The sequence below is a fragment of the Aaosphaeria arxii genome (assembly GCF_010015735.1).
Source record: "Aaosphaeria arxii CBS 175.79 unplaced genomic scaffold BU24scaffold_6, whole genome shotgun sequence".
Taxonomy (NCBI): Eukaryota; Fungi; Ascomycota; class Dothideomycetes; order Pleosporales; genus Aaosphaeria; species Aaosphaeria arxii.
Window position 1 is genome coordinate 1,729,872 of NW_022983479.1, and position 12,894 is coordinate 1,742,765.

General features: G+C 48.1%; 6 protein-coding genes across 6 annotated transcripts; 3 read left to right on the top strand and 3 right to left on the bottom strand.

The window, feature by feature from the left end:
* Window positions 1-242: 242 nt before the first annotated feature.
* BU24DRAFT_411399 (ubiquitin-conjugating enzyme) lies at window positions 243-880 on the bottom strand (the record flags this gene model as incomplete). The annotated part of the gene is made up of 3 exons (XM_033526048.1): window positions 243-496; window positions 630-790; window positions 843-880. 3 exons carry the CDS (start codon window positions 878-880, stop codon window positions 243-245), a joined length of 453 nt encoding a protein of 150 aa, XP_033382021.1.
* A 723-nt stretch (window positions 881-1,603) lies between these two features.
* BU24DRAFT_464441 (Pex19-domain-containing protein) lies at window positions 1,604-2,653 on the top strand (the record flags this gene model as incomplete). The annotated part of the gene is made up of 3 exons (XM_033532206.1): window positions 1,604-1,709; window positions 1,771-2,504; window positions 2,555-2,653. The coding sequence occupies 3 exons, from the start codon at window positions 1,604-1,606 to the stop codon at window positions 2,651-2,653; spliced, it is 939 nt and encodes a 312-aa protein (XP_033382022.1).
* A 164-nt stretch (window positions 2,654-2,817) lies between these two features.
* Window positions 2,818-4,196, bottom strand: BU24DRAFT_452525 (uncharacterized protein; the record flags this gene model as incomplete). The annotated part of the gene is made up of 5 exons (XM_033531196.1): window positions 2,818-3,198; window positions 3,251-3,580; window positions 3,744-3,768; window positions 3,910-3,937; window positions 4,085-4,196. 5 exons carry the CDS (start codon window positions 4,194-4,196, stop codon window positions 2,818-2,820), a joined length of 876 nt encoding a protein of 291 aa, XP_033382023.1.
* Window positions 4,197-4,694: 498 nt separating this feature from the next.
* Window positions 4,695-7,325, top strand: BU24DRAFT_424693 (uncharacterized protein). The gene is made up of 3 exons (XM_033528567.1): window positions 4,695-5,675; window positions 5,724-5,893; window positions 5,941-7,325. Exons 1-3 carry the CDS (start codon window positions 5,164-5,166, stop codon window positions 7,188-7,190), a joined length of 1,932 nt encoding a protein of 643 aa, XP_033382024.1. The 5' UTR covers window positions 4,695-5,163; the 3' UTR covers window positions 7,191-7,325.
* Window positions 7,326-7,949: 624 nt separating this feature from the next.
* On the top strand, window positions 7,950-9,236 carry BU24DRAFT_483498 (lytic polysaccharide monooxygenase; the record flags this gene model as incomplete). The annotated part of the gene is made up of 6 exons (XM_033533283.1): window positions 7,950-8,018; window positions 8,066-8,268; window positions 8,321-8,373; window positions 8,436-8,619; window positions 8,686-8,878; window positions 8,937-9,236. 6 exons carry the CDS (start codon window positions 7,950-7,952, stop codon window positions 9,234-9,236), a joined length of 1,002 nt encoding a protein of 333 aa, XP_033382025.1.
* A 135-nt stretch (window positions 9,237-9,371) lies between these two features.
* Window positions 9,372-12,855, bottom strand: BU24DRAFT_452527 (uncharacterized protein). The gene is made up of 6 exons (XM_033531197.1): window positions 12,569-12,855; window positions 11,926-12,245; window positions 11,815-11,874; window positions 11,485-11,754; window positions 10,827-11,423; window positions 9,372-10,776 (listed from the first exon to the last, which is right to left on the bottom strand). Exons 1-6 carry the CDS (start codon window positions 12,626-12,628, stop codon window positions 9,651-9,653), a joined length of 2,433 nt encoding a protein of 810 aa, XP_033382026.1. The 5' UTR covers window positions 12,629-12,855; the 3' UTR covers window positions 9,372-9,650.
* Between the last annotated feature and the right edge of the window lie 39 nt (window positions 12,856-12,894).

Sequence of the window (12,894 nt, forward strand, 5' to 3'; positions counted from 1 at the left end):
TACGCTTTCCCCGCGCCATTCATTATTCAAAAGGTCCATAATTCGTAATGTAGAAGAGCAAGAAAAAGGAGAACATTAATCAAAGTGCAAGCTCTTCAGAGACTCCCAAGCCGTGCCTCTAAATGTCTAGGCAAACCCCAATAAGGTGCACGCGCCTGCCGATGCGCTAAATCAAAAGATCCAAACCCATCCTTGCGTTTCCGTCTCGTTGAAACAGATACGCAATGGAATGGATTTCCCGCTCATGGCGCGGGATTGTCCTTGACGATGCTCTTGATCTTCTTCTCGTAAGCGGCTTTGTCCTTTTTGAAGAGGTTGAACGCGTCAGCTTGTGCGGGTGATTCTGGATTCGGTTCATCGAGGAGTGATTGGATACCCAGCAGAATCTCCTTGATGGTGATTGCGGGTTTCCAGCCTTCTTCCTCATTCAAGATCGAGAGACAAACGGTGCCGGAGGGGTACACATTCGGGTGGAACAACGGTGGTGTGAATTTGCCTACGCGGATATTGTCAACTTCCTCTTTATGCGAAACGAGGGTGGTTCTGGGGCGTACACTTTGGTGGCTTCGTGGGATACTCTGGATCGTACTGTCAGCATGTTGTCTTCGCATGCGGGCCGCCGCGCATACCATCAGGAAATATAACTTCGAGCTTGAAGAGCCCACCATCCCATATTGTTTTCTCCTTGCCTGGGACTCCACACTCCCATCTCTTTAGGTCCATCACGCCTTGCGAGCCGCGCATGGGCTTGGCAAAGAAACCAAAAGGGTGGTCTCGACGCCATTGCTTTCTGTTGAGAGTCAGTTGAATGCTGCTGGAACCGTGTAAGGACAACTACTCACCTCTCCTCGGAGAGTCTGTTCATGCATAGAGAAGACATCGCGATAAGCTCAGGCTTGCGCAGCAACTTATTTCTAAGCACCGAGGAAGGCCAGTCGTAGATCGCAACTGATCCAAGAAAGCTGAAAAGCTTCGATATTCGCGCGGGAGAGTGTGGGAGGGTTCGTACGCGCGAGCAAGGATAGCGCTGTTCGTGAGGGAGTGGAGTTGAGGCGCGCGAGAAGATGAGAGAGGATTTTACGAAGAAAGAACCAACAAAGTGAGGTTGAGTTAGGTGAAGTTGCGGCGATTGGACGGCTCACGTGATCGGGCAGAGGGCAGCTTCATCCTTTGAGGTGATGGTCGTTGGATCGGACCGGGCGGCGGCGGCGGCTCGGCAGTCGATGCGCAGATTCGAGTCTTTTCTTCTTTCTTCTGTTTCACTTGTATAATTACCGCGTATTAATCACACATGTCAATAATTACAAGTAATAATTACTAGGAAGTACAGATTTCCTGTTAAATGATTGGGCCTTGTCGGTTTCCCCGCGCTAATTCGGAATGCCCCGCTTAGTGACGCTAGGCCGAGGCTCTGCTGCCTCTTGCTGTGAGTCTGTGACCGCATTCCGCTTAACGAGGCAGGGAACCAGATGTGATTTGCTTTCCTTTTGCTTTCCTTTGCATGCACACTACTGCGTAACATATTGTTGTTGATTGTGAGATCTCCTGGTTCCCTTACTTTGTTCCATCTCAACTTGCGATACTCCCTCCTACACGAACAATCATGGCCGACGAGCCAGCGAAGAAAGAGGTTCCCCTAAAGCAGGAGGAAGCTCCCAAAGCCGAAATTGCATCTGATCCTGAGGAAGACGATCTCTCAGATCTTGATGGTCCGTCGTCACGTTATTCCACATGCAAATTACACACCACCTAACCGAACCATCTGTGTAGATGTACTAGAAGAGTTCGCCAACACGAAACTTGACTCTAAACCCAAGGTGCCCGCCTCGGCCTCCGCATCTACCGCTGCGCCATCACTGCCCACGACTGGCCCTGCTAGGCCTGATCCTGAAGATTTGCTAGCAGCTGGAGATGATGACGAATTTGCAAAACAGCTTCAGGCTGAGATGGAGCAGCTTCTTGGACAGAAGGACTTTGCGAAGCAGTTTGAAGAAATTATGAAAGAGATGGGCGAGGCTGGACCAGGAACGATGGCAGATGCCGAGATAGGAGAGGGCTCTGCTACCCCTGGAACATCAGCAAAAGCAGACCAGAACTTCCAGGAGACAATACGAAGGACTATGGAACGTATGCAGAACTCTGGAGATCAAGCGAGTGCAGCTGCTGCGTCATCGGATGGTGATGATATACTCGCACAGATGTTGAAGGAGATGGAGAGTGGAGGCTTCGGTGGGGAGGGCAATGATGAGGATTTCTCCAAAGTTTTGATGGGCATGATGGAGCAGTTGACGAACAAGGAAGTCCTATACGAGCCGATGAAAGAGTTGGATGACAAGTTCCCCAAGTGGATGGAGGATAACAAGGATAAAGTGTCTGCGGAGGATCTAAAGAGATACCAAGAACAGCAGACATTGGTTAAAGAGATCACCGACCGATTTGATAGACCGGGGTATTCGGACAATAATGCACAGGACAGAGAATACATTGTGGAGCGCATGCAAAAGGTAGTATATTTCCACACCCACAAGCGAAAATCACCACTAACATTCAGCAGATGCAAGCAGCAGGCTCTCCTCCACCCGATTTAGTCGGTGACATGAGTGCTGCTCAGGAAGCCTTGGGCGAAATAGACCAGGGATGCCCCACTCAATAACTCTTCGGCTGAGTTTCTGCTCGTCTTCGATTCGTACTTAGTATACCCCAACGTACATCTCCATTGAATGCAACAAAAACGCCACTAGACACCGTGTACCCAAATCCCAACACTATGATCGTAAAGGATCCCAGTCCACTTGTTTGCGCGGGTAACTTCTAATTTCAACTCATGTCCATCGCATCCGGATCGTCAAAATTCGAACTTGACGGTTGCTCTTGCTGTGTACAATCTGTGAGGTTCGCACATTCCATGAAGATTTGATCATAATCTTCATCGTCACTTCCGTAATGTTGTGACATTCGGTCATTATCGTCACCGTCTGCTTCCTCCATCGACGCGATCATCTGTTGTAGTTCGTGCTCTTCTTGTGCAGCGATCCACTCAGCTTCAGAGACGTCGCGCTCCATGTATTGCTCATCGGACTGCGATGCGACAAACTCTTCAAACTCCTGATCGAGGTATTCTTCGGGCACTTCGGGGGCTTGCCGCGCCTTCGCAGCCTCCCATTTCTTTTGGTCCGAGATGAAGTCTAGTCTTTGAATCTAGTCATGCAATTAGTGCATAGTCCTTCGGAGTAGTCATGAGAAGGCTTACCTGATCACCTCGCGCCTCCCACCTTCGGTCTTCGCGGTCCTTTTGGACTCTTTTAAAGAACATATCGCGTCGCCTTTGCGAGGCGACATCGCGGGATTGGATGACTGGATTTGGCTTGTGCGTTCTCTTTGGTACAGATGCTGATGTCTTGTCTGGTTGCGCAGGCATCGTAAATGTGAAAGGTCGGGAAAGTACATTCGCGGGGCGTTCAGCCAGTGGCGACGGCCGCAAGGGTGTATAGAATGTCTGCGGAGGAAAGAACGGATTCGCGGAAAGCATCATTTTGTTTTCGGGATTGACTTGACGTTCGGTATGATGATGATGAAAGCTCTGAAGGTAAGAAGATGTGAAGGTGTGTGTTGTGGTGATGGACGGATGATGTGGAGTCGATGAGTGTGATAAAAGGACTGGACAGACGCGACTGCACTACGCGGGGCGGCGCGTCCAACACCCACCCACCACACGTGCAGGGGTTGCTTTGACCATCACCAACCTCGGCTTGGCACACGTCGACCTCCCTAATTCTTTTGTTTAGGTATACACGGAGTACAAGTACCCAGAAAGCAATGCTCGTGCTCCATGGCTCTTCCGCCCCTAAGATGTTTTACCTCTACGACATTCTGTCGCTGAGCTCGATATCCATGGGGTCTTGGGGCTACCTTTCTTGTATGAAGTACCCAGCGTCGGCTGTACATTGTATGTACATATATTTGACTAGCTACACCTGTGCCACAAGAGAAACGGATTGTCGAACATCTACACTTCCCACCGTATGTGGGATCCGCCCTGGTGTCAAGCCTCATTCAGATATGCTGTTATTTCATTTCGACTTACTTCGCACAATCTGCTTACTAAGTTCAGCGATGTAGCCTGAGCCTCTGTCCTGTATCGAGCCAAATAAACAAAGAGTAGGTACGAAGTACGGAATACAAAAGCCCAAGAACATCCTGGATTTTCAACCTACAGATGCTCTACAGAACATTCGATTGAAGTCCACAGTCTTTGCTTTTCCTAAAGAGGTCCGATATACGCGTGAAAAAGACTAACAGGGCAAAAATAGCTGAATACAGCCAACCTCTCTACGTCGCCTGTTGCCATTATTTTCCAAAAGATTCTTACCAATCTGGTCATTGACAAGATAACTACTGCGTACAATTGCATCCACTGAGTGATGCATTATAGCTAATCTATTGAGCGGCGCTCGGAAGGATTTGTTGTCAAAAACGAAAGAGTACAACAAATGTCCTCGAGGTTGCATTAAGTCAGAATTCGCGATTTCGTTTTCATGGGCCTTGTGTACTTATGGCTACGGAAGTCCATCGTTTTTGAGAGACCTCTCAACCCACTAAAGTATACGAGGCTGGCGAAGTAATGAGCAGTTATGGGGCTAATGGGGCCTTGGTGTTGTTACACGATAGCCTGACAGTACTAATCATAGTAACATCTTACTTACAGGCATACAATGATCAACTCCACACAGACACTGCGCTGCTGAATGGACAATTATCGCGAATGACACAACTTCTTGGAAGCGCAGATCACCCTTCATTCTAACTCATGGTCTTCATCCATCTAAGCAAAATCAGCACAAAGGCCTTACAGGAGCACACAAGAGCCAAGCACAGAGTATGAGAATCTGGTTGGGTACCCAAGGCCCATAAGGCAACCGACGTTCCGAGATGTGCAACACACAGCCCCCAGTTTTACTGTAAGGATGATCTCTGCTATTTGTGCAAGCGCACTCCGTAATGGGTTCTTAAATGCGCCCGCTTCGCCATCTACGTTACGGTTCTACACTCGAGGAGTTCAGCAAGAAGCTGCTCAACCTAATTTTCTCCAACAGTTCCTGTTTACGTTCGGGATGCTCAAGCGCTAGCATTTGAAATAACCTCTGCAGTACGAAGATGTTTGAAATGACTCGAGGCAGTCCCTCAGCATCAAAGCTGAACAGTCGGCCACACAGCCCAGTGTCGCCACTGGAAGAGAATGCGCGACATGTACCAAAGGATGGAGAAGGTCCATACTATTCGAGTGTTCCACTTCATGACAATGGACGGGCGTTACAGACAACATCAGATGGCATCGAAACGGGCTTCGAGTTGTCAACCTTCGGAGATGTCTGGTATATCGAGATTCTTAGTCTGATTGCTTCGGTTGCAGCGTTTGGCGCCCTCATAGCTCTTCTCGCCGTCTACGATGGCAAAGAGCAGCCAGATTGGACAAATATCTCTCTCAATACGGCGATCTCATTCCTTAGCATGATATCTAAAGGGTTGCTTCTCATCCCAGTCAGCCGTGCGCTGGGACAACTGAAGTGGAGCTGGGTTGAGGAGAAGTCCCGTCCCCTTAGCGGACTTAGAACTTTCGATTTGGCCAGTCGAGGCGTTATTGGATGCTTTGATTTGATAGGCTTGACCAAAGGCTTGTACGTTGAACTTTCCCAGAACTCAAAAAAGTTGACTAATGATCAAAGGCATCTCTCGACACTTGGGTGCCTCGCTGTGATATTAGCTTTGGGTTTCGACCCATTCGTCCAGAATTTGGTGCGATACTACCCAAAGAGTGTGCCCGATGCAACACAACAGGCACGCGTCGCAAACGCTTCATTGTTCGACTCGGTTGGCACACTTGTAGGCGACGGAGGTAATGAACCCCCTAACTTGTATTGCATAATTTCTAAACTCGGATAGTCCAAAACATCAATCCTTCGGTCAAGGCAAACATCTACAATTCGATTCTAAACGTAGATCCATCGGAGCCATGGTCAATACCCCAGTACACATGTACTACTGGTAACTGCACATTCCCGCCACTCGTTACCCTTGTCGCCCGGCCACGTTGCGAGGACATCAGTTCCATGCTGAAAATGGAATGTGGACATTTGTCAAACCCGAACAACTGCAGTATTGGCATAGAGGAAGGAGTTTCAATGAATTTTGTGTCTGCCGGAGGCACACATATGAACATCAGTTCTGTTCGAAACCCTCGGATATACGACACGGACGCACTGCTGAACCTTTTCCCTGTTTTCCAATACGTAATGGCTCAAGACGATGGACTTTTACAAAACCGGAACTATTCCCTCAGTAATACCACCACGAAATTTGTTGCAACTGAATGTGTACTGGAATTCTGTGCACAAAAGGTACAAGACTCTGTGTCGGAGTCCAGGTACCAACAAACTGCACTCAACGAGCCCTGGTGCGAGTACAATATGACTGGATCTCCGTCCCCGCATGTCACAATCAATCCACCGTGGGCACCACCGGGATATACTTCGAAGCATACTGTCGAGTACAGGAAGGGGAAAGAATGGGTGAAAGAGGAGTTTGAACTGCAATTCGGCTTGGAACAGTTGGCATTTCTCTCTTTGAAGCAATACTTAGCAGGGATTTTCTCTGGCTGGGTTATGGGCATCGCCGGAGCCCTTGATTATCGTCCCGTGGATCCACCTTCGTTCACCCAAGCAAAAGTCGGGGCTGCCGCGGATGTGATTGAGGCTGTCTTCCTCGGAAACATATCAGGCTGCGGCCATTCCGACGATCATCTCACCTGCGCTATGAACAACGTGGGCAAAGCGATCACGAAATCCTTCCGTGATAATGCCTACATTGCCAACGGCGCAGAGAATGCTGACATGACTGGCGGTGAAACAATGGTTGTAGCAACCTTTGTACGCATCGAATGGGTTTGGCTCATACTACCTGCAATTGTGCTCGCGGCCGGAGTTGTGTTCTTCTTCGCTGTTATCCTTGTAACACATCGCGCTGCTCTGCCATTGTGGGGAAACAATATATTACCGCTCCTATTCCTACTCCGGGAAACGAAAGAAAACGACAAAGTCCCCATGCATGGAACGACGAACGTGGCGTACTGGCATAAAGCTCGCCAGTACATGGTTCACCTAGAGCATGATAAAGATAGTGCTCGACTATCTTAGACTTGGTCCTCATTATTGCCCATTCGGAAGCTGCAGTAGAGCACGCTCAACACATGAATTGGGCTTGGGAAGCTAGAGTAGAACTAGATATCCTCACCCATAGACGACTGACGAATAATGATTAAACATTATATGAAAGCATTATTTACTACATACTCTCACTGTAACTATGAAATAATGACATGATGAAGAAATAGACATCATATTTGGAGTCACAGTCGCGGTTCATAAGATGACCAGTCAGTGCATACTTGAGCGAACTAACGGTGTCCCTATTGATTGTGAGTCGAATATTGAGTGCTTCCTTTGCTAATGATGCACTATTTCCGGGTAATGCTGGAAACTAGAAACAGTGTCCATGTTATGTGAGAGCGACTATAGTCGGTTTGCAAGGATTCCTAACCGTCAACGAAGATTCCGATGACCCCATTCCCGGTGCAACATCCAGCAACCCATTGCTTGGCCTTGAATATACGGCTCAATATCCATGAATAACCCACTAAGAATATAGCTTCCCGCGTAGCCGCTAGCTCGTGGCGCGAAAATCATACATTTGCATGTTCGGCGATATATTACACTTCAAAGTGTAATATGAATGCTTGGGGGAAATAGATTAAACGTAATGTAGCTGCGCCCGACTAACACTCCTGTTGCAACCAAGACCTGGCGTGGTATTATCAATCATATATCTTGGTAACATCCCCCGTGGCGATACTATTCTACCATCTGGTTCCCTTCGCTGCGTTTTGAACTGCCAGTATGTGTCGATCATCCGCATTGATTTTGGCGCTCCTCCAAGGGCAGGCTTTTGCCCATACGTTCATCTGGGTGAGTTTACACGCCGTAGATACTGCAACGATATTCATCTGAACCAGGGTGTTTTCGTTAATGGAGTCGATCAAGGCTCCTTCAAAGGCATTCGCATTCCAGCCTACAATGGCGCACCTGGCCAAGGGGGTTACAACAACTCTCCCGTGAAGAACTTGACCTCTATCGACTTGCGATGCAATGTCATGGGAGATGTTCAGGCTGCAGACACGATCAAAGTTGCTCCCGGCGATAACTTGACCTTCGATTGGTAGGTGTTCACTGTTTTGAAGACAGTGCTATGCAATCTCACATAGTTCTAGGCATCATGACAAAAGGAGTACGACAGACGATGTTATTGCAGACTCCCATCACGGTATGTCTCATCAGTGTTTACGCAGTCACAACAGACAGGATTTGGGGAACTGATCATTGCAGGGCCATCACTCGTCTACATCTCCCCAGACCCGCCCACCGAGAATTCTTTCGTCAAGCTTTGGCACTCAGGTCTCTACGAAGAATCCACGTTCCCCAATCCAGGAAAATGGTCGACGACTTCCGACATTGCGAAAAACCAGGGCAGCATGAACGTTCGGATTCCTAAGGGGCTAAAAGCCGGACAGTACGTACAAACACCTCGGATACAATGACTTGCTCCATCAATTCCGCTAACGCATCTGCACAATAGCTACATCATCCGCGCGGAAATGATCGGCCTCCATGAGGGCGAAGTGTCGTTTGAAGTGAATCCAATCCGCGGTGCACAGTTCTACCCCAACTGCGTGCAGATTGAAGTAACGGGCGATGGAGACGTGGAGTTGCCTGAGGGTGTATCATTTCCCGGCGCATATTCTTACGAAGATCCTGGTGTCGTATATGATGTGAGTCTCACTGTACTTTTCCTCCCAAAGTTCTCGGTTTTGCTGACCTGATGAATAGGTATATTGTTCGACAAATACCAAAACAACAAAATCGACATCTTGCATCACGACATATCCCATACCTGGACCCACCGTGTGGTCCGGCGCATACGCTGAAACGACGCAAGTCCCTCTTGCCCAGGTTACAGGTGTTACTACGCATCCGGATTGGTCTACATGGATTAAAAAGTCAGCAGTGACAAGTGCAACGTACACCAACAAGAAGAGTTTGACCATCGTTGGATCACAAGCGTACACCGCAAGCTGGTCTACTACTTACCAGACGCCTGCACCTAATACCAAGGTGGGACATTGGTGAAAAATAAACTCGAATCACGCAAAGAAGCCGTGTCACCGTCAGTTGGGAGGAACCAGTATGTTTTCGAAAACGGGAGGTCATGTGCCCGGATAAAACAGGCAGTATTCATTCGTTGGTGAGCTCTAGGTTTGAGGCCAGATATAGTTGGCACTGGAGAGGTCTGATGCCAATCCACCAAAGTACCAGAATCAATGCCAGTGTTCTACGACTTTAGAATTCTCAAGAGAATAATATGATACGCTTCCACAATCTGGAAGCATCCCCTATCACCATACTAAAAGTACCAAGAAAATTGGGTATAATGCACAATAAAAAGCTTCTTCCGATGAAAACACCCGCCAATGCATATTTATGAATCGTCAAGTTGAGGAGTAGTCTTAAGGTAAGACGGGACCATTAATCTGGCGAAGACTTTTAGGGCTTATCGTAAGATCCAGGTTGAATAAACTCTACTCGTGACCCGCCACGGACGACTAATTGGCTTTCGGGAAGCATGAAGGCAGAGCCCGATGGAATAGCAGAATTCCCCTCAAGTGTTCGGTGATTGCTTGGCCGACCATAACCACTGTGTTGTGCCTGTCGGACCGTACCAGTGAATGGGAAACGGGAGACCTTATCTCCTGTTTTCACGCAAGGATGGTGATTCCGTCTAAGATGTTTATCGAATCTGGCTTTCCTTGACGGCCTTGTCCTTGTTTCTGCTATCTTTCTATTGATATCTTCTCGGGTCATCTCCTCGCTCGAGTCAGAAAAGGCCTCTTCCACCTCTGACCTGGTATCAACAGGTATTTGGGAAGGTTCCGTAGGAATTTGCTGCCCTTGCTTGAGGAAAGACATCACCTGGTCAAGCCTTCTCAAATTATCGTGGATCTGATCCGTATGAGGGATCCGCCCTAATAATGAGCCAATGGAATGCAAAGCTTGAACCGCTTCTTCATTGCTCCGAATATGAGTCCTATCCTTAAATTGTACCTGATCTTGGCGTCGTGACTTCGAATAATGCTGACTTGATTTGTTCGTTGACTCCGTGTAAGACTGGGACTCGCGGTTGCATTCTTGAGGACTCTTGCCTGGTGCTGATAAGGATGTTGAACCTGCCGGATTACAATTTGCGATCGCAAACTCGGGCAAATGTTTCATGTATGCATCTCTTATATCTGCACTGGCGAATTTCCATTGTGACGTCCGTTCACCTGGTACAGCGACTTTCATAAAGTCGTTGCTTTGGGACAAGGTCGCTTGTACACTTCTCTCCCACGTCTTTGGCTCGTCAACGCCCTTTCGATAGGTATCTGGAAACCTAGTTGCAATACTATCCCGTATCTCAGCAGCAGTCAACGCAGGTGCTTTCGACGCGAGCAAGGCCAACCCTATTAACTTCTTATAGCTATATTTGGTACTGGTAGGTTGATTGCAGATTACATTGACTGTAGTCGATGTTGGCAGTTTGGGAGCTTCAGAGTCACAGTCCGGTGTTTCTGGGATAATAGGCACAGAATCGGGCTGACTTGAGTTCAGCTTCCTTGACTTGCATCGATGACTGTTCTGGTTAGTCACAGGTGTATATTAAAAAGACTTCTTAGTACATACCACATCAAGGCTAGGGTACCTTTCTGTTTGAGGATATTTCGAAGATTACAGACAGGACATAGCATCATGGAAGGGGAGTCTGTACTGTCACCTTGGAGGCTTAAACCCCTAGGAGCTGTGCTGGTGCCAGGACTCTTGCCTCCACTAATGGAACCAGTAATATTGGATCCGTTTGCAAGCAGTAAGTGACCAGGAATAAGAGCTTGGCTGAGTATCTGGCTGGACCTTTGCGTAGGAGTGTTGGGAATTTCTAGAGTACCGTGTCCGAGACCGGTCATGTCTGCTTGTTCTGCACTCACTGTATTATCGACGAGAGTTGACTCATCAACCATTTTGTCAAGGTCGAAACCACCCAAAGGCTTCAATACATTGGACTCATTTTGCATAGTTGTCATGCCACGTACTTTCTTGTTGGGTGTCATTGGTGTTGAATTTCCAATGTAGTGATGTGGTCTTTCGTGGGTGCTGTAGTCCGCAGCTGAGCCCAGAGTACTTGGGAACGGTCTTGCTCGATCCGCCGCGCTGTTGGGGCTAGCTCTGGATGGTGCAGGTAGTCGATGAGCTTTCTTGACGCAGACATAACACTGCCACAATGCTCTATGCCAGGTTTAGTCTATATTCGGGGTTCAAAGAGACTGCACCGGACCAGGATACTGACTTCTCTGCAGGCGTGCGAAGATTTGGTTTCCGGCAGCCTTCATGGAATCGACGTCGGCAAGTGGGACATTTGATGAAAGGATCGTAGCTCGTCCCTGTACTCTTCTGGCACTGAGCGCATTTGTGAGCATTCCCGGACGACCGCCTTGATATCAACTTTGAATTTGAATCTTCGACCAGGGCCTTAGCCCGATTTGCACCAGTGACCACGTTGGTCTGAATATTATGCCTGTTCTCGGGGGATCTGGAAGCAGTAGGGGGCCGATGATCACTACTATCGTATGACTTGGGTTAGATACATAAGGAAAAAGCCATATTCATGTTGACATACCTAGATATCATCAAGGAACGACTAGCGCCAGCGGAGCCACCCATTGATGCCTGTTGAAAGCTCAAGAATGTTAGCATGAGCCTTTTGGAATGACGTGATAACGATTCTTACAGTGCATCCTCTCTCTGATTACCTGGAAGACATTGTAAAGTATGCTCCTTCGCTGTCCTGTCGGTACGGTCGCAATCCGAAGTAGTTGAAAAGGTGCGTTTGATTGGAGGCGGCGATATACCACGATGAACGGACTCCCACCCTTGTGCGCCCTGATTGACCGTAATCTTCGAGGTTTGGTTATTCGGGCCTGTGCTGCTCTTTGGGTATACATTATCACATGCACCAGAATATGCTTGTGGTGCTTTCATGGAAAGCTCCGTGGGATACATCGTTCCTTTTATCTTAGTGGTTTGCGTATGGAGATTAGAGGAGGATATCTGCTAGATGCTCAGTATATAGTTTGAATTGGATGAGTGGTACAAGTCCTGAATGATTGGGGAAGTTGCCGGCTCTGTGTACTCCAGCACCGATCTTCTTGAAGCTTTCGCAAGCCAAAAGCTCAGCACCACGCAGCCAACAGACACCTCTGTGGCGTCAGGACGAAGTAATTCTTCGAAATGCAATAAAAATATTCTGGACCCAAGTATCGCTATGTCGACAGAGGACCTAGTATAGCTATGACAGAACGGCCGAATTTGAACCGACATGTGATGCGTCATTGTCCAGATATGACATGACAATAGATAGCAAAGTTTCTCACCTTAGGTTGGATTGCATCGTGCGAGCGCCTATCGCAGTCCGGCTGGAATGGACCAGCCATGGCCTGTGGGAGGAGACGCGTTGAAGCTCAAGATCACAGGTGAAGGAGACCTCGTATCGTCGCAATCGGTCATTGACCGACGACAATCAATTGATGTTGTAAACATGCGCTTCCTTGAGTCAAAGCTCAAAAAAGGTAATTCAGAAGCCAGGTGAGTTGAATGGTCAAAAAAGATACCGTCATTTCTTTGTGGCGTTGTAGTAATGATCAAATCGAAGCAAGAGAAGGGAGCCAATGTGCGGAGTTTATTTGGGGGAAGGCACCCC

Coding starts and splice junctions, on each gene's coding strand:
- BU24DRAFT_452527 (XM_033531197.1), bottom strand. CDS start 12,628: ATGGCTGGTCCATTCCAGCCGGACTGCGATAGGCGCTCGCACGATGCA. Junction 11,875..11,925: donor AATCAGAGAGAGGATGCACT/GTAAGAATCGTT, acceptor AACATTCTTGAG/CTTTCAACAGGCATCAATGG. Junction 11,424..11,484: donor CTTCGCACGCCTGCAGAGAA/GTCAGTATCCTG, acceptor AACCTGGCATAG/AGCATTGTGGCAGTGTTATG.
- BU24DRAFT_424693 (XM_033528567.1), top strand. CDS start 5,164: ATGACTCGAGGCAGTCCCTCAGCATCAAAGCTGAACAGTCGGCCACAC. Junction 5,676..5,723: donor ATAGGCTTGACCAAAGGCTT/GTACGTTGAACT, acceptor TAATGATCAAAG/GCATCTCTCGACACTTGGGT. Junction 5,894..5,940: donor CACACTTGTAGGCGACGGAG/GTAATGAACCCC, acceptor AAACTCGGATAG/TCCAAAACATCAATCCTTCG.